Source organism: Hippocampus comes, unplaced genomic scaffold (genome assembly GCF_001891065.2).
Source record: "Hippocampus comes isolate QL1 unplaced genomic scaffold, H_comes_QL1_v1.1 scaffold122, whole genome shotgun sequence".
NCBI lineage: Eukaryota > Metazoa > Chordata > Actinopteri > Syngnathiformes > Syngnathidae > Hippocampus > Hippocampus comes.
Window position 1 is genome coordinate 3,556,802 of NW_017842059.1, and position 24,959 is coordinate 3,581,760.

The 24,959-nt window shown below is 41.8% G+C and overlaps 1 protein-coding gene across 4 annotated transcripts in view; it reads right to left on the reverse strand.

Moving 5' to 3' along the window:
* The window catches only part of usp2a (ubiquitin specific peptidase 2a), a 47,664-nt gene that overhangs the window by 14,766 nt on the left and 7,939 nt on the right, over positions 1-24,959 (reverse strand). Inside the window, exons 1-3 of one of the 4 annotated variants that reach the window (XM_019861602.1) lie at positions 24,162-24,241; positions 23,028-23,135; positions 11,376-12,192 (exon numbers count right to left, since the gene is read on the reverse strand). In XM_019861602.1, coding sequence (XP_019717161.1) covers positions 11,376-12,131 — 756 coding nt within the window. In that variant the 5' untranslated portion in view covers positions 12,132-12,192; positions 23,028-23,135; positions 24,162-24,241. Of the gene's footprint in view, positions 1-1,983; positions 2,474-11,375; positions 12,193-12,336; positions 12,409-23,027; positions 23,136-24,161; positions 24,242-24,959 lie in introns of those variants that run through there. The other 3 variants (XM_019861603.1, XM_019861604.1, XM_019861605.1) reach the window with 3 other exon arrangements.

The window sequence follows — 24,959 nt, forward strand, 5'->3', positions numbered from 1 at the left end:
CTTACTAAAAAGAATGCTTGCCTGTCTTAGCCTCAATGGATTTGCGTTGTACAGATGAACGGTGATCGGTATCGGCCAAAACAAGACAGGAAATGATTGCCATTGGTTGGAATTTTTCATATCATGCGAGACGTGTTTTTTTGCAAAAAAAAGCATGTTTTACTATTGAATGCGATCATTTTGTAGAGTATATGCTGTCAACTAAGGTATTCTGATATTTTTGAGGGTCACTTCCATCATTTCTTTTTTTCCCTCCAATCTTGCCAATCACAATCCCAAGTAGAGTCTGTTGTTGGATTCTTCTTATTATTTATTATACCATCAGTAGGTGAATACACAGCTAAGATGCAGATTTATGAATGTGTACCAAACACAGCGCAGTACAGTGTCATTGTCTCCAGTGCTGGTGTCCCGTGGGGCTTGCGGCACATGTTCAGAGACAAACATACACATACACAGTGCACACCCTCACATAGTTGCATGCACATGTCTCAGATAGACAACCTCTCACACACGCACACGCGCACACACACACACACACACACACACACACACACACACACACACACACACACACACTCTAGAGGGAGAACAGAGCACGTTCCCCTGCCACGCTGGTTGTGGACAAGGGGTGGGAGGAGTGGAGGACATGAAGGTGGGGGGAGCAGGTGGATGGTGACAACAAAACATCAAGCGTGCCAACCAAACTGAAATCACTGGCTGACTCCAGAGTCCACGCTAATATGATTTCACATTACATAACAGAAACTGGCACGTGACACTTTCGACACAACGCTGCGGCTAGGTAATAGCATTATTCCCATTTGACAAACACAGCGTTCACCCTATTGTTATGTTTTTTTTTTTTAATCAGGTACAGCAAACATTTTCAAATTGAACCTAAGCTTGTTCATATATGCTAATTGAACGTATTAAGCCAAGCAGAAGTTTCACGCATAAAAATGTAACTATTTTATTTTGTTCACCTTTAAAATGGGCAAATTTTACCGCAACATAGAATGTGGGTTAATTAGCAATGTGTTGGTTAAGGTTTAAAAGCCTAACAATATACCTCACTGTACAATTAAAAGCACCGCACTAGGGTTATTGGACATGATGATTTTGTTTTGTTTTTCATACATGTATGCATCCACAATCTTAATAGTCAACAGTACAAAAGCAGTACCATTGAGTACCCAGGCGGTAAACCTCTGAGACAAGTGGGTCCAAATGTTCTCAAGTAAACATTACAGGACATGTCCCCCCGTCCCATCTCATGAGAGTACAATTCTTTGAAAAAGCGATCACCAGTCCTGTCGTTGATTACTTCAACACTAGCATGAATACCTAGAGTACAGGTACCTAATATAATATTTGCTGACAGTACGTTATGCTTACATAACATAACAATACACCAGGAGCATGAAGGAATCCCTGTTTTGATGGGGTTTCTTTCTCTTTATGGCCGGCCAATGCACAGCAAAGAGCCTCACAGATAAGAGCAGGATAGTCAGAGAGTAGCAGTCGTAGCGGAGCCTATGGTGAGGCTTAAGCGTGGTTATATAACCAGTGACCTGCCACTAGTGCGGGCCTACCGCTGCCTCCTGGCACAGTGCGTACAGCAAGCTTAAGAGAGAGCGGCTTACATCTGCAAATTACTCACTTTACCGTTAACCTGACACCATTTTCCAGAAAATACATAACGCACAAGCAATCTTTACAACGTGACTTTTATGAATTATCAACGTCGTAAAGAGTCTAATGACCGACCCTCGCAACGACCAGACGCAACAAAACCGATAAGTGGAACTGCGCGACTGCTTGTGAACCATCTTGTGCAGGCTTTGAGCTAGCAAAAACAGTCATTTACTGAACATTAACGTGGCACCTTTACCGAACTATGGAAGTAAATTTGCACGGATGAAACAGTCGCGTTTCAGTCGTGTGACGTAACAAGAGCGCACAGTGCAGTGTCTCCCTTACCTTGGCTTGGTTAATTAGGAGACCGACGAAGGCTGAGACCAGCACCGAGCCTGACATGCTGCCTTTTCTCCGCATCTCTTGCTTAAGAAAAGGGAACGCGGCTGCTGGTGGCTCCTCGGGAACGGTCACCGTGTATGTCTGCCTCATGCTCGGCATGCTGAGGGAAGAATGGAGCCGGCTCACAGGCACTAGTCGACGAGTGCCGGTTGTCTAGAACGCGCTCCTGCTGGCTACCTGCCGTGTTCTGTCGCCGTGTCGTGAGTGACACGCTCTCTGTCATTCGCTATCTCCTCTGTACAATAGCAACACAAGGAAAAGGACAAGGAGAGGGTGGAAAAAGCACGCCGAATAGAATTAAATAGCGCCCGCAAACATCGGCTATGGCAAGGCGGCAGTTGCCTGTTGTATCACTCTCCACCGAAACAGAGCACTATCTATGAATATGAATTTCATTCCGTTTGACAGCACGCTCGATCCACCCCTTTAACGTCCTCTAAACTGGGACTGCCTCCCAAATACGTCAGCGCCCGCCTTTGGCCAAGCCGTTTACGTCATAGACCAGTTTCCGCCACACTGATGCAAAGACCTCAGCGGGGGCTCATCAGGCTGTGGTCCAAGCAGACCACGAGGATCTGGATTGATCATGGCTGACACCTACACTTAACCAACCCTGAGCACGATGACGCATTAGCTACCAAATGTGATCAAAAATCCAAGTGATCCTCTAAGACTGTTACTAGTGAAACACTCTCATGCATGACTGAAATGTGCATTTAATAGCAGGGGCAATTCTAGGATCAGACGTATAGGGGTGCTGACTGGTTTGGGCAGGGGTATGCAAAGCACAGCAGACGCATAAGGCAGGTTTCAATGTTCCATATTGCATTGCCATTCTTCCATTCAGTGCCGACATTTGTTTTCAAACATCAGCATATTTTCATTTGGATTTCAATTCAGCACCGTCGGTGAGAATGTGTAACCAGCAAGGCTGGACTAGCCACCTGCTTATAGGGCACATGCCCAGTGGGCCGGCATACTTTGGGGCTGAGGCAGTGTTATTTAATTGCTATTTTCCTCCATTTTTTTTCCCAACAGACTGGTAAACAATTTAGAGGGAGCAGCCCATACCATCGTCATTGTCAAGTCATTGTTTATCACAACATCCACAGCCACGGTTTAATGAAATCAAATGCACACATAACCAGAACCTTGCTGAATGCATTCATAATACAAGCAGGAAGAAACCAACGTAAAAAGCAGCATTTAAAAATTGTGAAGACTGAAGAGTTCCACCAAAGTTTCGGATTGAACCCACGCCACCATCAGAGCACTAACTGCTAAGCTAAACGCCCAGGCCACGTGCTTGCTTTATAACAGTAGTAGAAAGCACCCAACTGAGCTTTTACAACAAGCTGGCAATCGTTATACAAAGCCCTACATATTTTTATATTAAGAGGGATGGACACACTTTTCTTGAAGTGGATGCCCTTTCCATCCAGACAGGATGCCACTTCAGCGTGCACATTAATGCATTAATGATCGGCTGATCAACATGCACCAATGGCATTTCCGTAGAATGGTGAGTTTATGGCGGTGGGGGGTGGATGCCCACTGCTCGGTTGTCCCCGCCCCCTGCACTCTCCTGGGTTTTGCACCAGATCACATCCGATAGGGGCACTCAGTCAGCACAGGGGTGGGTGGGATCACATTTTGCTGCTCAAAAAATGCACAAACACACACACACACACACACACACACACACACACACACACACACACACACACACACACACACACACACACACAGTTCCACTTAACATATCAGGCCCTATTTTCATCGACAGCCGCTCTGTGTAAAAACTGGCACATCTACATTTTCACATCTCATTTCTCTATAACCTTTGAGGTCCTTGCTCCTATGTTTACATACGAGTGAGTGCCTCCCACCAGAAATTCCATCGAAGACACGGAGATTGACAGAGGGGCGAGGTGTGATGAGGTAAAAATATTTTGAACAAATGACACGATTGTTCCTCGATCTTGTCGTTTCATAGGGACATCCATCTCCCGATGATAACATCACGACATTGATGTGCGCTACTAATGTCACAAATGTCCACTTTACACTTCGTTTCAAGTGGGATTAAATTAAAGTCAAATCTAAAATCAACAGTTACTCTTCACAACTTTGCAACTGCAAAGATGATTGTGAGTTGTCTACAGTACACTAAATCTGCCACTCCTGGGCGCAGCGCAAATTTATTTCTGATGATGTCGGATGTGCGCCACCTGAGTGGCCATACTGCATTCGCATCTGAGATGTATGTGATTTATTGCCATGACAAAAGAGGCCTGGGTTGAAATTGGAAAAAAAAGACTCATACCGCTTCCACTGCATTAAAAAAAAACAAAAAAAAACAAATCTAATACAGCCAACCACTGATACAGTATTCACTGGGGATAGGGACTTGAGATTCTTGTTGGAACCCCGCCAATAGACAACAGCAAAAATCTGCGTATAATTGACCACATGCTTCTGGAAAAAAACAGGGGTGTAGAAAAGTTCTGATAAGTAGGCCAAATTTGAGCATTACCTCAACCCAATCAAAGTCAGCAAATGACTTGTCCTAACTGATTATTCAATGGTCTGGGAGTGTGTTTTTCCCCCTTACTCAATGTGCTCTGAAAAGGTTTGTGGGAAAGAATTATAAATATTAAACCTGTTGAATATTTAGGATCGCAAATCCTCATGTGCACTGTTAACACAGAGTTTGGCTGGTCCACGCACTCCATGATTTTGATGTGTAACGTAATGAGAGCCAATTAACAGGCAACCGAAGGCTCACGCTGTTGCTAGACACAAACACAGGAGCAACTGTTGTTGTGTTTATGGTGGCTCACAAATGATTCACCGCACTAAAAACGACAAGGAGAAGAGTGCTGCAACCACCACGTAACAGATCAGATCAGGTGAGGCTGGAGGGAGGAGACTCACTCTTGGTTGAGTGACTCAGATGAAAGCCTGGTATTTACTTTGTACAAATAAAATAAAATAAATGAATGAATGAATGAATGAATGAATGAATGAATGAATGAATAAATAAATGAATAAATAAATACTCTACATTAAGGGGGATGCAAAGCTTTCCAACATGATAAAAAATGTGACACCGGAATGGTAAAACAATGTTTTGATCTGATCCAGGTCCACCACACCATCAGTTTACGACACGTGAGCAGGAAAAAAAATTGTTGTTGTTGTTGTTGTTGTGACTTCAAATAATGGGTTGTTTAGCAATATAAAGATTTCAAGCATGTACCCATAGCAATTTTTGGAAGTGATACCATATTTACACAGCTGATTTGGACATTGTGTTTGTGTTCTTTCTATGTTGTCACATGGTCAAATGACAAACACGTGTGATGAAACTAAGCCAAGAGATCTTGGTAGCAAGCTATCACTGACAAGGGTCACGCTTTATCCTACAGCTTCATTAAAAAAATAAAATAACAAAACACTATTGATCAATGAATAAACTGTAAATTACAATGACTGCGCAAACGTGATCCCAAAGTAATTCTCCGAAGAGAGGACGGTAGTGTTCTCAACAGGAATCTCAAGTTCCAAACTATTTGTGTACGCGACAAATAGGCATGCAACACATTCCATCTCTATATGTAGGAGACGAGAACGTGCTCCACGGGAACGCCGCTGTGAGAAGAGTGAGAATAAGCAAAAACCTCGACAGTGTCGGGTCTACAGTGTATGCCTGCTTCTTGCTTATGTTGTATTGGAGCTCAAGAACTGAACAGACAGCTTCACAAAAAGGTTGGAGTGAGAGTCTCTGCAATTTGATCTTGGAAGACTGAGACAACCAGTCCTGAGTGATAGGCTTGTGTTTTCCCCAACTGAATTAGAAAACATCAAATGCAGACAAACTCTGTCATAAGGTGCAACCGTCGAGTAACTGATGAATATGGACTGACAGTGGACCTTTTCATCAACATTCCTACGCTTAAGATTAAATGCTGACAAATGCGGTTAGAACACGCGTGTGAGTTAAAGTGAATGTGTGGGAGATTCCTAGGACAGAATAAAGTCTTCTTGTGTAACTCATCGGGAACAGAATGATGTCTTCAGAACAAATTGTGGAGCCGGAATATCATATGCTAGTAAAATGTTATTTCTGATGGAATCCAACATAAAACATGAGAAAAGTGAGGCTTTTTGTCAACACTTCCAGTGTGGGTTTAACCCTGTCATGCACCCTGTGACCCAGGGGTGTCAAACTCATTTTTGTCGCGGGCCACATTGTAGTTACGGTTTGCCGTGGAGGGCCGTTATAAATTTTGGGAAACCATATAAATGTTTAATCCCCTCCACATATTTACATACACAGTGCACAATAAATTGATGAATAAGTAGTTTTAAGATCAGAAGTCAAGAATAATGACTGTTATTGTGGATTACATATGACAATTTGACATTTTGGTTCAGACTTTAGCAAGCATCAAGGAACTTGACATGCTTGATTTGCTTTTGCGGGCCACATAAAATGATGTGGTGGGCCAGATCTGGCCCCCGGGCCTTGACTTTGACACCTGTGCTGTAACCTGATAGATAACATGATAAGTTGTCCACTGTAGTAACCGCTGTCCCTGAAAGGGTTAAACTCCTAATTTTAAAAAAAACATTACTGACAACTCACCTTAAGGTCAATTTGAGGTTGCCAAACCTCTGGATATTTGTTAGTGCAGCGCCAATTTAGCAAAGATGATACTAAAATCTTAATTATTGCATTGCATCTGCAATTTAAATGTACATATTGGTATGGAACTCCATGTTACGAGATCTATTATAGACAAGACAAACTCAGCACTCTATTTTTGTGCCCATTTGAAGTCTGGCGCAAGGCATAGTTTAAATCTTACGCGAAGGTGGACGAGTCTGGATTTCGGAATTTTTCACAGATGCACGCAGATTGGCGTTCAAAATAGGTGTTTAGCTCCATTGCGTGCATGAACACAGCCAACTCGATCTGCTACGAGTTGAATCCATGGACGGATGATGTAAAATTGGCCATATGGCGATCACAGATCTGTGAGGTGGCCACTCGGAGACTGCCTTGCACCTCGATTGTCCGTGTCCTTCTTATAGGCCTCACCCCCATAGCTGTGCTGCGGCCAGGGGGTGATGCTGAAAACATGATAAAGATGATAGTAATAGTAATGATTCAGGGCTCGAAATATTTAGATTTTTTTTTTTTTTTTTGTGGAGAAAATTTGTTTGTCGATGATTTCATTTGAGGAGCAGTTTTTGCAGGTTAGTCCCAGGGACGTGAGTTTTATTCAACAATAAAAATATGACAATGGAATGGGGAGGTTGAATGTCAAGCTGTCGCTGTCAAATATTTCGACCTTTGAGTATCCTAATGAAAATTCTATATAATGGTGTGCTCAGATGAACTATTGTTTTGGTCAAAACAAATCAGCAGTCAATACAAAATCCACATTACGACGACTACCACTACCGTCAATATCCATCCAGTAGCACTATATTTTCCACTTAATAACGACCAACCAATTTATTTCCTTTTTATAAAATCCACAGTTTTTGTTTCTGAAATTCACTTGTATTTTGTTGTCAAGAAACAAGTTCAGAGGGGGAATTTCAAACAGATATCGAGTTAAAGTTAGCGTTTCTTGTATCAATTGTGCAACTTCACAGTTAGCATTTTATCATGCAACATAAGAACAGGGTAGGTTCATGAACGTCCGTTTATGACCTTTGACCAGCTAACTTGGACTAAGACAAATATTCTTTATACTGGTAGGACTCAGCAAGAGTAAAACACCACCGGTTACAGCCTTCGTAATGTGTTGAATCAATAGATTTCTACAATTATTTTGAGGGTTGGATGCACGATGTCACATTTCTGAATGAAACACAACATCGACCACACATGTTGGCGGAATACAGACTCTCTCTGCCTGTCCTTCCAAATCCACCAAAATTGTTTAACCAACTGGCGGGAATAGTTAGACGCGGTTTTAGCTAGCCTAAATTTTAGTCGACTTTCAGCCATCAAATTGGTATGTGTGCCGCGCGCATGTCAATGGAAACACTTTTTGTATGCCAGAACGCCCACCATGGCGCATAAAATTTCGCCAAATTTCCAAACAAGCAAAATGAGGCTTTCGCGAAAATCAATATGCAGCAGTTTTTGTTGTTGTTGTTGTTGTTTTTACACACCAGTGCAGCTACGCCATCTATAAATATGGAGCACCCACCATTCAACAAATACATTTTCCGCAACACTAAACTGTTGAGTTTCTGCAATCTATCATAATCACCATCAGTCACATGAATGTAGGAAACGAAGCGTTGAGTGGGAATGATCAACAATGCAACCAAGGCAGTTATAGTATGTGACCCATCGCACAAGTAATGGCCCCAGTGTGTAAGAGCTATCCATCCATCCATCCATCCATTTTCCATTTTCCACTTGTTCTCATTAGTGTTGCTTGTGGGCTGGAGCCTATTCCAGCTCACTTTGGATGAAAGCCAGGTACACCATGGACACCAGGTTAATTGAAGACTCTAATCTAATCTGTAATGGTTGTTGGTCTATATGTACCCTGTTGGCAAACAGCCCATGAAGACGAGTGGTAAAGAAAATGGAGAGATGAATATTTGTTTCTCTCCGTGCGTCAGCCCTGACGTTAACTGGTGATCAGTGCAGATCGATCCCGGCATCCTGTGACTGTGAACTGAAAAAGTGGTATAAAAAGTTCATCGCATATCACATGAGGCATCAGTCAGGAGTGCCACGACAACACGGTGAATTTCCACAATATTGTATGAGAGGCTCTCATACTCTCATACACACTTTTCACAAGGCCCACTCGCTGAGTTGTTAAGATTGAAACAAATTTTAGATCAACCTTTAGAGCTGTTCAAAGCAAACAGTGAAACTTCAAAAGTTGAATATTATGGCTCAAAATGTCAAATACTTGGCCAGTGAATCATCGCCAATATTCAGTTGTCGATGCTTTTTGGGTTATTACACCGCAAAAAGACGCAGATGACAAAGAAGAAAAGTGTGACCATCAGACTGTGTCCTGGCTGCAGAGTACCATACAGTATGGTTGAAATGACAAGTCAGAATCACTGCAAAAACACAACCAGTGAAGCAAACGGTCCCTTCATTATGGATGAGCACATGTCCATTACTTTAACATACTGTAGTTGCCAGTACTGTTCAATGAACGATTACAAATATATTCGAAATTGAAATACCAGAGCATGCTGGGTAGTTCAGCGATTAATTTTGGTAATACGGATGTAGTTTCAAGATTTTAGAACAATTGTGTTCACAGATGCATAATTTGTTTTTATGTCCATGGTTGATTCAAGTTGTTCTAATTCAAAATCCCATTTCCATGGAATATATAAAGGGAATACATTTGTTCCAAATTGCAGGATTAAAAAAATAAAACAACAATAAATACAAAAGTAAAGTAAAACTACAGTACTCACCCTTATAAAACCGAACAAGACACTGATATGACGGTGAGGAAGCAGGGAGGTGTTCACAGAGCAACACTGTCACCAAGTGGCGTTTACAGGTATTGCAGGAATTAATATTTTATTCATCACAGTCGCATCCGCTTGTTGAAATTAAAATATGTGCGCAATTAACCATCAACTCAACGTTTTGCTCCTTTTGTACAGAGCAGTCAGACACTTTTCAATGTTCCAATATCAATTTAGGTTCCCTGGCTATAATTACACGCATTCTTTTAGATGGTGACGAGCCGCCTGTGTGGTAACGGATGGTAATGAATTTGAACTGCATGTGGGTTATTGAAAAATTAGGACATTTTGAATCCCACCCAGTAAATTTTAAATAATCCACATACAAAATACTAAAACATGCAGAGGACAATTTACTCATCCCGAGACCAAATCTAAAAAAATCCAAAACAAAACAAACACAAAAAAAGAAATGATGAACATCATACAGTATTTGAAAAAACAATAATTATTAGTATTCAAGTCACCTGACTTGTGTGCGGACACCATATCGGTTCCCACTCGGTGACGGTGTGAATGAAGCTGTGTATGGTTGCTTGTCCGCGTATGTGCCCTGTGACTGACTGTCGATCAGTTCAGGGTATAGTCTGCCTTCCGCCCAGAGTCAGCTGGAATAGGCTCCAGCAACTCCCCGTGACCCTGTTCAGGATGAGCGCCGTTGAAAATGGATGGATATGTGGATATTATAATTCATGGAACGGGTGTCCTACGACATGCAAACAACCCTGTTACCATCACCTTTTTAGCACGGTAGAAGAAGAGGAAAGCAGTGACTTGACATCATCAACTTCCCAAAAGTATCGATCGGGCAAAGGTATGCTTTCTCTTCTATTTTCACATTTTTATAAAATCGTTAGTTAGACTTGATTGATTGCCTCATTCTATCTCATGCAATCCTGGAATCCGTATGATCAGAATGAGATACCTTTTTATTCCCTTTACTTATTTGCTTAAGTAAATGTGTCCTCTTGGTCAGCGGTAAGAATTAGATAAAATCCACCTTCTACTCCTGATAGAAAGCTGACGTCTGTCCACATTTTCCACCCTGCTACTGTGATTACTTTGACAGGATTTGTAAACACCAAATAAATCATGTCATAAAAATTGAACCATTGATTTAAGATGAGCCTTTGATAGTTTATTGCCTATTATTGATGAATATATAGCAGATAATCAGAAAAGCGAAGGGTTATTTTTCAAGAACATTGAAGCCAAAATGTCCTCCGATTCTGGAATGACCCATGTTTTGTTTGCATCTTTTTTCCAAAATTTTTCATTGAACTTCCAGTCTTAATCACTTCTGGCCGTTTGGAGTTGGAGGTTCCCCTGTACTCATATTTTTTCTGCAAATTAACTAAATCACTGTGTCGTGTATTATGTACTCTTTCTCTCGCCCACTCTCCACCCTCATTTTCCTTTCTCACCCTTGAAGCTTGGATCACAAATAGCCAGTGTAAAGGTGACGCCGACAGACCGAGCTCATCGAAGGTGTACGTTAGCTACAGGTAATCGCATGGGGTCAGACGAGGTCAAGTATCCACGGTAAAGAGGTCATTTGTCCCAAACCACTTACTCTATGTTGCCTCAAACAATCATGATCGGTTTGCATACGATTACAGTGGTGTTATTCAGTTGAGAATGTGTGATTTCGCGGTCTGTTCTATTTCAGTGGTTCTTCAAGATGCTGTACACAACACAGCTGCAAAGCACTTGAGGCATTCTACTGTACATGAATCCCTCTGTATTAACAACGGATCATTTCACTTCAATGTGTGCAAGAAAGAGTGTGGTCTTACCGTGGAGTCCCTCGTGGGGGGATACACTCCACTCGTACTTGCCTCCCACGCTGAGGAATTGTGTGATCTGTTGCTGCTGCTACTGAAGCCTTCCTTGGTGGAGCGCCATGAAGGGGCTTCCTGAGTAGTGTTCCGTGGCACGCCTGAGGAGTTAGTGCCATACGTATTAGCCACCTCACTGGTCCGAGTGCGACAGCTCCTCGAGGCGCTGGAGGAGGAAGACGGGCTGGAGGAGGAAGACGAGGAGGAGGCGTCATTGAGGCCCAGAGCCGCCAAGTCCCTGGTTAAGTCACTCTGGGATGTTGATTTTTGTCGATTAAGCGACATTCTGGAGGCCACCGGTGAAGAGGAGAGGTAGCTGGACTGCACTGATGGGGACGAGTAAGAACTGTACGTTGTGTAGGCTGACCCCCCACTAAGTCCAGAACCTGCATAGCTCTTGACAGGGGTTCGACTGAGGCTTTCACTACGGCGGTTGCTGCTACTTCCAAGGATGTCCGTCCGTGGGATGACCCGGCCCCGGTCTGCGTCCAGGGAAGTGCTGTAGTTGCGGCTGCGGATCGTGGAGCTGCTTTGATAGCTGGAAGAGGTGTAACCTGAGGAAGAGGTAGAGGAGGCAGGGGACTTGTAAGAGGACAACCTGTTCCGCTCGCTGTAGGAGCTAAGGCTTGGGGTTAAGGGGGAGCTGTAGGAGCTATAGTGGCTGGTGTAGGACGAGCCAGCATAGCGCTTGGCAGTGGAGGAGACGTGGGACATGCTGCTGGTGCTGCTGGGTTCTCAGCCACAGGGAAAGAGGGCCTGCGGAAGACTGCATCGACTGCAGCCACAGCAGAGAGACAAAAGGAGTGTTAGTTCATCTGCTCTTCTTCAATGGAATTTTTTTTTTAAAATACCTGTTTAGCTTAGCACTAAATGTTAAACTGATGGAAACGTTTAACCGGATTTCCAAGTGGATACTTACATTCATTGTTGTCATTTTTTTTAACAGCCTCAACAAATTTCACTTCAGCGGTGCCATTCCAGTAAATGTGCATATACAGTGAGTCAGGGAGCCCGAGGCACGTCACTGTTGTGAATCCCCCCCACCCCCTCTTCGCGTCACTTTGAAACGTGCCACTGATTTAAAATCCAGCGGACTTGCACAGAACCAGCTGGCGTCTTCATACGACGACACAAGACCACAGTCCTCTCACGTTTTGGGGGGTTATTTTCGTGTTGAACTGCACCTGCTGACCGTTTATTGTCTACCGCCACCTTTTAATTTATCGTTTGTTTGTGTGTGTGTGTGTGTGTGTGTGCGCGCGCGCGCGCGAGCTCTTAATCACTCCGAATACACTTTCTCAGTTGAAACAAATAATTGTCTGATGTAGTCATTAAGAGCAAGAATACACGTAATTTGTAATTCGTGCAGATTAAAACTGTAAATTTGAGTAAAAGGGTCGCGTGTGGTGACGCGTGAAGACAATTTTGGGCTGCATGGAGACGAGTGTGCCAGACGCAAAGAAACTAAAGACAACGTTAAAACCATCATGGACGTGTTGACTTGATAAAAATAATAATGATAATAATAATAACAATAATAAGAAGAAGAAGAAGAAGAATACTTGTTTTTGCTCCACTCAATACTGCAATCGGTAATATAAAACCACCTAATTTGATTTCTCTGTATTTATTTTTACCGTCCGGTTCATACAAATATCTTCAAGCCGAGTTACGGAGTGTGAATCGTGCATTATATCTCGGTTCCGAAGATATGATTAAAAAACACACTTTCAGTAATGAAAATGAAGATTCTATTGAGTCAGGCTATTATTTCTTGAAACAAGATTTGCCAAAATAACCAATAAATATCGAATGATATGAACAACAAAACGAGTTCGGCCCCGTTTGTCTTAATGTTTTAAAACTCACTATATTGACCCTGTATTTACTTGAACTTCTTACCGTATGGCTGTCTCATACACCCCACTGCTACACTCAGAAACTGCTGTAAAGAAATGGTTTGAGATGGTTTTAATTGACATGATCGTCATGTGGGAGGAGCTGCACACCGTGTGCTGCACACGAGTGACAAGTATGTCCTGTGCGCGTGCATTAAACACGATAATGACCAGAAAATAGTGATGAACGATTGAGATTAATTTGGTCACGATCAAAAATTGAGATGTGACAATTATTTTGATAATCGACAAGTCAGTGATTATTTTTTCGATCAGATCTGTCTGTAAATTGTAATTTATTGCATCAGTAAGCAGCTGCTCCTATCTAAAGATTATTAGCTTGCACCTTGAAGTGTTTAAAGGGATACTCATGGCGGTTTTACAGGGGCCAAGGGGTGGTAACGACCACCCTTACCATCTTCTCATTCTCCAATTGAATTGTCTTGCACTTCAGGCATCTCCCAATCTTAGGGATTGGTATGTCCTCCCGCAGCTTCAATAGGAGAGTCCAAAGTTGTTTGTAGGTCAGTACAGCCGGCCACGACTGTTGCTATTCTGACCCAAAGTAGGCCCCGTGTGCGGCAGCATTTAAATAAATAAAGTGTCTGGAGTTGCTGATCCGTGTTGAGTTCAGTGTGGGAGGCTCCTATTTCTTCTATATTTGCCTCAATGTGTCTTAGTGCTGCATACTGTATTCTTTCTTGCTCTTTTGGCATATTGCCTACTCTATGAGAACACCTGTGGTACTTCTTCCAAGAGCAATTTCCCCTCCTCGTAAGTCTCTGACACTTTCTCTCAACTCGCCTCTTTCTTTAGCTTTCTCTCGGACCAAACATTCCTCAATAATTCAAAAATGAACTAGGCAAGCAGGTGGCATTCTGGTGATAAGCCAACATTTACTGCTGGCCAAAACACAAATGCAAGCCAGGCTGCACATGCTATTGTGTTGAGTACTGCTTGACAGGTTAATAACAACAAGTACTTGGCAACAGTGAAAGGGTTTGCATTGCATTAGTGGAGCGACCCAGTTTTCTGACAAGATTTTTGAGGGGAGAAAAATGGAATATTCTTTGGTGGCCAAGATCCCAACCCTTTTGAGAAGGCTTTCCAGTTAATGAAGACAAACGTGAAGGCTGAAGTACACACCAACAAGCAGCCACTTAAGTCATGATGGTCTGGGAAAAGCATCTCCAAGCGAAGAAACTCAAAATGTGGTGATGGCCATAAACTCCAGTATTGATGCTGTCATTGAGTGAAAAAGAGTTTGTTGTATTTACAATGGTTCCAAATGTCCAAATACTTTTGGCCTCCTAAAATCCATCCATCCATCTATTTTCTGATATGATATTTCTGATCCGCTTTATCCTCACTAGGGTCGCGGAGGGTGCTGGAGCCTATCCCAGCCGTCTTCAGGCAGTAGGCGGGGGACACCCTGAACTGGTTGCCGGCCAATCGCAGTGCACACATCGACGAGCAACCATCCGTGCTCACACTCACACCTCGAGACATTTTTTGGAGTGTTCAATCAGCCTGTCATGCATGTTTTTGGAATGTGGGAGGAAACCGGAATACCCGGAGAAAACCCACACAGGCACGGGGAGAACATGCAAACTCCACACAAGAAGACCGGAGCCGGAATCGAACCCTGCATCTGTGCACTGTGAGGTCGACGCACTAACCAGTCGACCAGCGGGCCACCCCCTCCTAAAACCACCAAACATTTTGAAACTGAGAGCTACTGTACTCCTTGGGTACCGATGAATGCAAAGGACTACCAGTTTAGTACACAATTCTTTTGGATTTGCTCGAATTACCTTTATCTGTGATTATATGCGATAATCATTTATGTGAATCCTTTACGTGATCGGTGTGATCACGTAAAGGATTCCTCACAATAATTAGGAAACAGATAAATATCCTTTGCAACACCATTTCTGTACATCTCTGCCAGTGTTGACACTTTCAAAATGATGACATCTACAACATTCCTAGAAAATCACAATATCCCATCACCGGTGAGCTATTTTAGAAGAGACTCACGGGCTGCTAGTGTGGCCCTAAAGAGGCTACCCGGTGCTCGCGGGCTTCACGGCGGTAACCCCTGACTTGACAAGTGTGGCCTCACATGAATAAAAGCGCATAAGTGAAAAGAGCTGCTTTCATAGGTTTTTTTTTTTTTTTTTTTTTTTTTTTGCACAGTACATGATGTTGTATATAGAACGGCTGAGACAACAGTCAAGGAAATAAATGTATAGACCAGTAAAGGCGCATCATGTCACTAATAGACAGCAAAGAAAACATGGAATGCCTCGAAGCACTGTTTTCAGCAACCCACCGCCATAGCCGATGATGTGAGCGCGCGGTTTTGGTGATTTAGCAAGCAAACCATGGAAAAAGGGGATACATTTCAGGACATAAATAAAACCCTTATGAACTAGTTTTGTTGTCTTCATTATATTAGGCCAAACAATTTACTGTTATCTGTACAAGGCATTTATGATGAGCATGAAAATAAAGAAGAAAGGGTAGTCTAATAATTCCTTGACTGCCCAACTTGACTTTTATCAAAACCTCCACATTCAAGCAAATGTGGGGTGGGGGGGGGGGGGCATTACTGAGAGTGTGGACATCAGGACAAGTCAGACAACACTGGATTTCACTCTTGAGAGGAGAGTAGCCAAGGAAACCGCAACATACAGGCACAGTCTTTGTATACTTTGGAATTCTCATTCAATTCTTTGTGTAGTTCGCTGCGCTAGTTTGGTCATTTCCATGATTACCCTTGTATTTGTGTTTAGGTTGATGACTTAAAAACGGTGTCAGGGCCTATTGCATGGCTGATTTCCATGAACCCCGATACTATTGGAGCTACAGTTGTGAGGCTGCTTGAAATGTTCATTTTTGTTCTTCATTTGTAGCCTCCGTGTTGCTGTTCATCAGTAAATTGTTCAGATATCAATCAAAGATGAAATGCAGTTTAACCCTTTCAGGGACAGCGATTACTACAGTGGACAGCTGATCATGTTATCAGGTTACAGGGTGCATGAAAGGGTTCAAATGTGAATTAAAAAAATACTCGATCCATTGGAAGAAAGCTGTCAACTGATTGACACGCATGAGAGAAGGTTGTTTTGAGCAGGAGGGCTACTGCGAATCCTTGGCAAAGAACAGATGAGATGAGGTTTCACTGACTGAGTGTGTCTCTCAAAACCAGAAGCATCACTTTCACCACCACAAACTTAACAGCTTAAGAGTTGAGATGGTTTACACCAGTTCTGACGTGGGACTTTTCTGTATGGGATAGCATGTTCTCTATATGCTTTGCTTTGAGTTCCTTCAACAACAGTCCTGGAGGGAGTAATCGGGACATTCTGGCGAATTCCTGCTGGGCGGGTGTGCGATATAAACTGCGCAAGGACACGACTCCAACACGCATGTTCGTTTCCTCCAGCCTGCGGATCCGTTTTGAAATCAGCAAATATAATACAACGAATCCAACAAGTCTCTTATCATACTAGTAACATACTTGCAAGCCATTATAATATCCACAGTAGATATAGCACTGACTGCACCACCTTTGTTACCAAGGGTTTCACCAAGTTGCAATAGTTTAATACCAAAAGTAGCGATAATTTAATACACCACTAGAAACAACAGCACTCTATAGTTCACCGCCCTCTGTACAAAATAACACATTAAAGGGGCATGCATGACACAGTCACATGTCTGAGATGTAACAAGCAACAAAGCATGATGGGAAAGTCTCTGATTCAGTGGTTCTTAACCTGGGTTTGATCAAACCCTGGGGGTTTGGTGAATCAGTCTCAGGGGTTCGATGGAGCCTCTGCCATGGAGGGTAAGACACACCCGACTCAACATGTCAATTAGTTATGACATGCCCGCTTGGCCAGATGATCACATTACATTGCTTGTCCAATCGGTGCTATGGGAAATTTAGTTCGCTTAGTAGTCAACATGTGACTGTTGTGACAGCATGTCATACAAATTAAAAAAAAATATGCTTATCTCTTGAGATTTTATTTATTTTTTTCTGTTTTTAATAAATGCGTATTTCTTTAATACATCTTGATTTTGTAAAAAATATAAATTTTTATTTTTCACTGAAGAAGGGTTCGGTGAATGTGCGTATGAACTGGTTGGGTTTGGTACCGCTAAGAAGGTTAAGAACCACTGCTCTGATTATTGTTGATGTGAGGCCATCGTAAGTTAGCACTTTAGCAGTCTGCTGGGAAGTGTCATGAATAGGTTTCAAAATAAGATCACTAACAGGAAGTGTGGTGTTAGCTGCCTTAATTTTGCGGCCTTCACAGCGTTTGATAAATATGCTTTGTTCAGTGTAAAATATCCCACGTCATATACACTTGCCTATTAGTTCCTTTTGTCCTTTTGCCTATTTGAACCAGTTATGTTCTCATACTTGTTCAAATAAACTCTCATTTTTCATTTTGATTTTTGATCAAATACAGTCATACCTCGGTTTTTGACCATAATCCGTTCCAGAAGGCTGTTCGAAAAACGATTTGTTCGAAAACTGAAACCACGCTCTTTTTTAAAAAAAAAATCTTTATTGAACACGTCTGCTCACAATGGAACGCTACATGAGGAAGCGTCATTTCCTCGTCTACCCGAGGACGCATCACTTCCGCATGTAAGGAAGTGCGCTCAGTTTGGTCGAGAACCGATTTTCGGTCGTAATCCGAGGCATAAAAAAACTCAAAATTTTTGGTTGAAAACCGATTTGGTCAAGAACAGAGACGTTCGAAAACCGAGGTTTGACTGTGCAATAAGTCTATCGTTGGAGGAACGGTAGGTTATTTTAAGATTGAAACATTGATAAGGGTAAAAGTGTATCTGCATTATGCCATTGTGAACTAAAGTGGGCCAGTCTGTGCCCTGAAACTCCAGGGTTGAAAATGAGTCCCGCTCCGACCCTGCCCAGCAATGATGTGAAGTCAGGTGGGCGCTCTAATTTAATTGCCTGTAGGTTTTAAGAGACTGTATGTAATAAGTAACTTAATACAACATAGAAAAGTCACTGATTGCTCAGTACAACAGAATTAAAAAAAAAAAAAGACTTAAATTACAAAGCGTTATTGATTCCAACAATACAAATAGTCACAGGTGCCTTAAAAGGGTGAGCAGCTTTAGTTTGAGTTTAGATTATTTATTCATTTTTAATACAACAGTAACTTCTCCTTCTACTTGTTTTACAATTTATTAAGTTCATGTTACTTACAACTGGCAATAGTTGACCACGGAACAATTCAATATTTTTACTGTGGGAATTGTTTTAAAATAGAAAAAAAAATGTCAAAGAACACATTGTGTTCCACTTTGGAAGTTCCAATGCAGTTTTACTGCCCAAGATATATATACAAGATAAATAATATAATAGTGAAGATGAAAAAAAAAAAAAACACGGGGGGTTGAAATGATCGTCTCTGAGCTGTGCGGGGTTTGGCTCTGACAAGTGTCTATATATACTCTGAAATGTAAGCAGATAGGACGTTGCTGAGGTCACTCTGACGCCTCTCTTTGCTTGCCTTCAGTCATCAGCTGCAAACTTCTTCACATTAATCTTGGCTTTGCTACTTGACAACTTGATCTCAAGAGCCACAGGTGTACCTGATCCAGCTATTGCTGCAACAGTTTCAACATAATGCAGCATATGTATTCGGCCCCACTCAAGTCTAGAATGTGCTTGTTATGAATGCAAGTAAATCAAACTGAATACAAACTCAAGTGCCAAGAGCTTGGAAAAGGGCAAAGCTTTGGTCGAGCGCACGTTAGATTACTGTTTGTTGCACACATTACAAGGATACCATCCATCCATCCATCCATCTATCCATCCATCCTGCAGTCACAGGGCTGATACTATGAAGACACGACCAAACGAGTGAGCGAATTTGCATAGTTGCACTCCTCCATTCAATTAGACTTCTCTCTATGGCCTCTGTTTTCATGCCCAGAAGCTGTCAAACTGTAAGTAGAAGCGGGCTCGACGACATTTTGATCTTTGCACAGACGCACGCAGCTTGGCGCATTAAAAACGGAGCATTTGCGCACACAGCTGACTCCGTTTGCCACCAATTGAAGCAGCTTCTCTCATGCCTTTTAAAATCAGCATGTGTGAGGTGCAGTCCTTGACATGGTGGAAGCAGAAAGTGTTTTGCTGCAGCCCATGCCTGAGGTCGAAGCGTGCAAAGGAACTGCAAATAGACCTCCGGGTGATGCACCTTTGGCAAAGGAGATCAAAGATCTGAGAAATGAGCCTCTGCCTTCCACCTTGATCATTCGTGTCAATGTATGAACACTACAACACCACATCCCAACACCTCACAGTTGTATGTGTGTGTGTGTGTGTGTGGGGGGGGGGGGGGACTAAAAAGGACCAATAGGCAGGTACATTTCAAAAAGCAGATTTATCAAAACGCTGTTAAGCCAGCAAAATGTAAGCAGCCGACAGGGCACTTCCAGTTGATACACTTATTTTGAAAATCATATTCCTTCCCTGGTGCACCACTTAATGGACTGATGCTAACTTACTATTCACGCACACTGCAAAACAAACTCACAAAACTCCACACTTGCAATACTCAGACTTGACTAGGTCACATAGTCTCTTTCTTGAGCCGCACGTAGCACTGTACAACTTGTCAAACAACATTATGTCAAGATTAATAGATGTTTAACGCATTTAAATGATAAAGATGAACACATTTCCTTAAACTTTAAATCACAGTACATGTATCATCATAGAAAGTTTTACAGGGTGGCAATGGGTGGCAGCTGCCACCTTTACCCAATGCTTTGCAACTCCAGGAATGAATGAATCTATCAATCGATTGATAAATCGATTTATAAAATTTGAAAAGTTTTGGTCTTACTGACCAAGATGTGCATGGACTTTTCCCAGGTCACATTTCACATGGAAATGTACTCTAAAGCTTACACCTCATGTACCCCCCTCCCCCCTCCCTCAAAATGTCCAAATTCAACAATGAAAGGTCTGCAAAACACCGAACGAATGAAAATACAAATCATTTAGTCAGTCGCTTGATCAGAAGCTTGTGAATCGTGGCACAAATCAATGCACAAAAGTACCAAAAATAATTAATGAGTGAAATTGAGGTGCTTCTGAGTGAGGGCCCTTGGAGCAGATATGGTTGAGTGAGCAAAGTGTTGTGTAAAAAAATATAAATACGTTAAATAAATAAATAAATACATTCAAAAAAAAGGGGAAACATTGGATGGAAACGCATTGCTGTAGCACTGAACAATTTGGGTGTCACATTGAGAAAGCAAAACAAAATACATTGCTTGGATACAAAGGTGGGAGAAAAAGAGGAAAAAAATAACTAAACAGCCAAAACATAAACTATCTGTCCCACTGGAGGGCAATGCCATTGCGATTAGTGATGTGACCATGTTATGTGAAAGTTATGTCATAGGTAAATTTATTCAAATATTAGATAGGAGATGTGGATAAGCTTTACAATTTTTTTTTTAATATTCTTGAAAGAAGGAACAACAACCATATGCAGCAAATACAGCATCCACAGCAATTGGTCAAAAAGCACTTTCTCGAGCTTCTCTTTTTCTACAAACTAAAGTTAGTAAGTCACGCCCTGTTATCTTCACTGAACATAACATGCGATGCTCTGTCTGACTTTTGTCTTCTCACATTCTCGGAAGATTTTCCCGTCTGACTTTGTCAACCTCTGACTTTAACAAACAGGTATGCCCCAATCACAAACCAAGTCAAACGGTCATTACTCACTTTTAAGCAAGTGTGACAGATACAGTTAGATGCGAATAAAGACAAATTATTGACGGTATTTTTCAATCACCATACTGTAGAACATTTTTGCACATTCATTGACAAATGTAATTTGGCAGCAAGGTGATGATGTGCTGCCTTCACAAGTGAAAATACAATGGATGCTTTTGCTTCCTTTATGAGGGCTTGCATGCACTTTCTATTTCTATATTTCTTTTTTTTTTTTTTTTTACTTGAGATACAAAAAGCAAAAGAAAATTAATCGAAGAGAGGTCTGACAAGCAGATTATTGGAGTGACAAATTGCTGCGCCAGCAACACTGACTCCCAAATGAAAGTTGGTGTAAATGTCAGCACATTCCAGGACAGTCACGATACTTGCCCGGTTTTACTACTGCAGTCAAACCTTGGTTTTCAAACATCTCTGTTCTCGACCAAAAATTTCGAGTTTTTTATGCCTCGGATGACGACCGAATTTCGGTTCTCGAACAAACTGAGCGCACTTGAATGCATCACTTGACTCCTCTCGCCTTCCTTACACGAGGAAGTGACGCTTCCTCGGGTAGACGAGGAAGTGACGCTTCCTTGTATAGCGTTCGATCTGTGCGATTGTGCACAGACGTGTTCAATAAACATTATTTTTTTAAAAAGAGCGTGGTTTCGGTTATCGAACAAATCGGTTTTCGAACAGCCTTCTGGAACGGAATACAGTAATCCCTCGTTTATCGGGGTTAATGGGGACCAAAACCACCCGCAATAAACGAAAATCCGCGAAGTAGCGACCAATTAACATAAACAGGTAAAATAATAATAATAATAATCATAAATATATATATATATTTTTTAAGTCTGCAAAGGGTCCGCGAGAAGCTGCAAAACAACAGCGAGTCACATAGAGCAACATATACAGTACTGTACTTAATGTACATTAAAAAAAAACAAAAAAACAAAAAAAAAAACTTTTTTTTAAAGTTTTTTTTATATGTTTGAAAAAATCCACGATGCACTGAACCCGCGATAAACGAACCGCGAAGTAGCGAGGGATCACTGTATGGTCGAAAACCGAGGTATGACTGTACTTTAAATTCCTGCCACAATAATCAGACGGTGATCAAAAGTAAAGACTGGGATGATGAGCGTGAATTAGATTACGATGGCTCGCTTGAATGGCAGTCTTCTTAATGCCTTCTTCGATCACATGTTCATCATATTTAATTTCAGGTTTATGCACATCCTTAAATGACCAAATGACATTTGATTCAACAGACACACAGCACTCACTCACTTAAAATATTTACTCTTTTAAGTGCAACTTAAATTAGGGTAACAGGAAGCACTGCTGAAGATGTTAAACTGCATTATCATTGTGATTAATTTTAGTCTATTTCACTTAAAAACATGAAAGGAAAACTGCATTTTGATGTGAAGATACAGTAGATATATGTGGGAATGCAATTATTTCAATAATGCTCAATTCATGGACTGGTCACAATTTTATCTTTTTTTTAAACATTTAACAGGCACATTTTGTTCTTCCATCTACATACAGAATATAAATGTGAGATCTTTATGTTGGTGAAGCATCTCTGTATTTCCTCGCAAAGTTAGGGGACATTCGCCGCACACGGCAAAGTGCCAATCAGTTGAAGTGGAGAGGGGCCAGAGGATTTCGGTTTCCAATCAAATGCTCTTTTTTGCTCATCCAAATTTTTAAAAAGTGGAACGTGGTCAAAAGAAGATTAAGGTTAAATACATTTTAAAAAGGTTGGTTTCAGTGGAATTTGATTTTCTTTCATGCATGCAAATATATCGCATGATGTAACGTTATGAACGTATGTATCCAAATATCCAATCCCAGTGCACTCTGACAGCAAGTGTTCATGTTTAAAAATCACACGTATGACACGGTTACCTGCCGTAGCAGTTCCCATAGACTGTGAAGGCTGATGGGCTACTTTGCTCTGCTTTTTCTGACCCACAATGTCCACGCACTCAGAGGCTCCGTGACCCTGATCCCCACCTGAGGAAACGTAAGGACACGTTGGACGTTGTTCCACAAAATGCAGCAAGGATGTGAAACAGCAACAATTCCAAAGTTTACACCAGATTGTTTCCTCCAAGTGAACAAAACGTACTAAAATATAAATTGTATTGCCATAGCACATATGAGATTAGTAATAAACTCATGACACAGAACGCGGAGGAAAATTTACAACAGCCCAAATTCATTAAAAAAAAAAATGTTACGGTTTTTGCTAGCTTGATGATCAATAATATTGTGGCTCTGAAAAATGAACAGCCAAATCAAGAGTGACCCATCATTTTGAATCCCGGCCCTAAGTTTAAGAAGCTTTCATTTTAACCAGGGGTGTCAAACTTATTTTTTGTCGCGGGCCACTACGGAGTTACGGCTTCCCTCGGAGGGCAAAATCTCAACGATATTTATTGACAATTTGACATTTCGGTACAGATTTCAGCAAGAATCATGATAGTTGACACACATGATTTTCTCCCGCGGGCCACATAAAATGACGTGGGGGGGCCGGATCTGGCCCCCAGGCCTTGAATTTGACACTTGGGATTTAGACGATTGCGAAGACCCACTTTTTCCATCGTTGTGTCTCTCACATCAGGCTCACATTGGCTCAGCACCAAATGAATGTCAATTTGACGACAGACAATGTACTTACGCCAAGCTCATATAATCAAATCAGGGGCAAAAATGCAATTATGGAGCTCAGGTTCAGATAACGGATCGGTCCCCATCTGGGAAAATGTTGCTAAACATGAAATCAAGGCTTGCACTCTGCCAACAGAACGAGAAATCATGTATGTTCACTCTTCAGGGTATGAGCTGCTACTTAGTTAGCGGTCTCTTGTCAGGCTAGGAAAAAAAAAAAACCAGGAACTTTTTGAAGATAATCCCTCATCATCAATCATTAGTGTCCTTCGTTAAGAAGACGTAACTAGGAGCTGAGGAAAGCGGGCAGCCAAAAGAATAACTATGAAATATGAGAGCAGTTAAGTTACTGTATGAGGTCCTCACCTTTGTTCTGAGCGGTCCGACCAATGGACAGATAGTACAGGGCTGCTGCTTGGGAGGCTGTGGCCCCAGAGTGTGAGAGGATAGCATGAGCACAGCCATCCAGAATGCCACAGATCAAGTTACAGAGCCGGTAAATATAGCAGACACCTCTGACCTCCGTGGGGCACTCAACACTCAGAAGCATTCCAATTTGCTTTGAAAGAACCAGCTTTACGCCTTGTTTAAGTTGAGCTAGACAAACAAACAAAGTTGCCCGCTTTGCTAAAGTCAGCAGTTCGCAGAAGACAAATATTCAAAAGGAAAAGTCAGCTCACAGGGGCCAAGTCATCTCTGGTTTGCGCCGGTAAATAATGCTGTGGTGCTGCAAATAGCAGAGCTGCTGCATTTGCACCGGACTCAGACTTCACACGGCTAAGTAAAATGCAATAACGCAGACAGAAGAGCGGACCCTCCAAAGTAGAGCACAACCCGGTTGGTTACGCTGGTTGACTTCCAAATCATTCGAAATCAAAACAAGTGCTGCCATACGAAAATGATGTTAAGTGAAGAAATGTACTGTACATAGGAATGATTTCACTGAGTTCATGCATCTCTCTCGCTCTCTGAAGTGCCTATAGAAAGGTGACGTGCCCATCACCATTAACCCCTTTCATGCACCCTGTAAACATGATAAGCTGTCCGCTGTAGTAACTGTTGTCCATGAAAGGGTTAATCTGACCTAAAAAGCTTTACAACTCAATTGAATTAAAATATATATATATATATATATATATATATATATATATATATATATATATA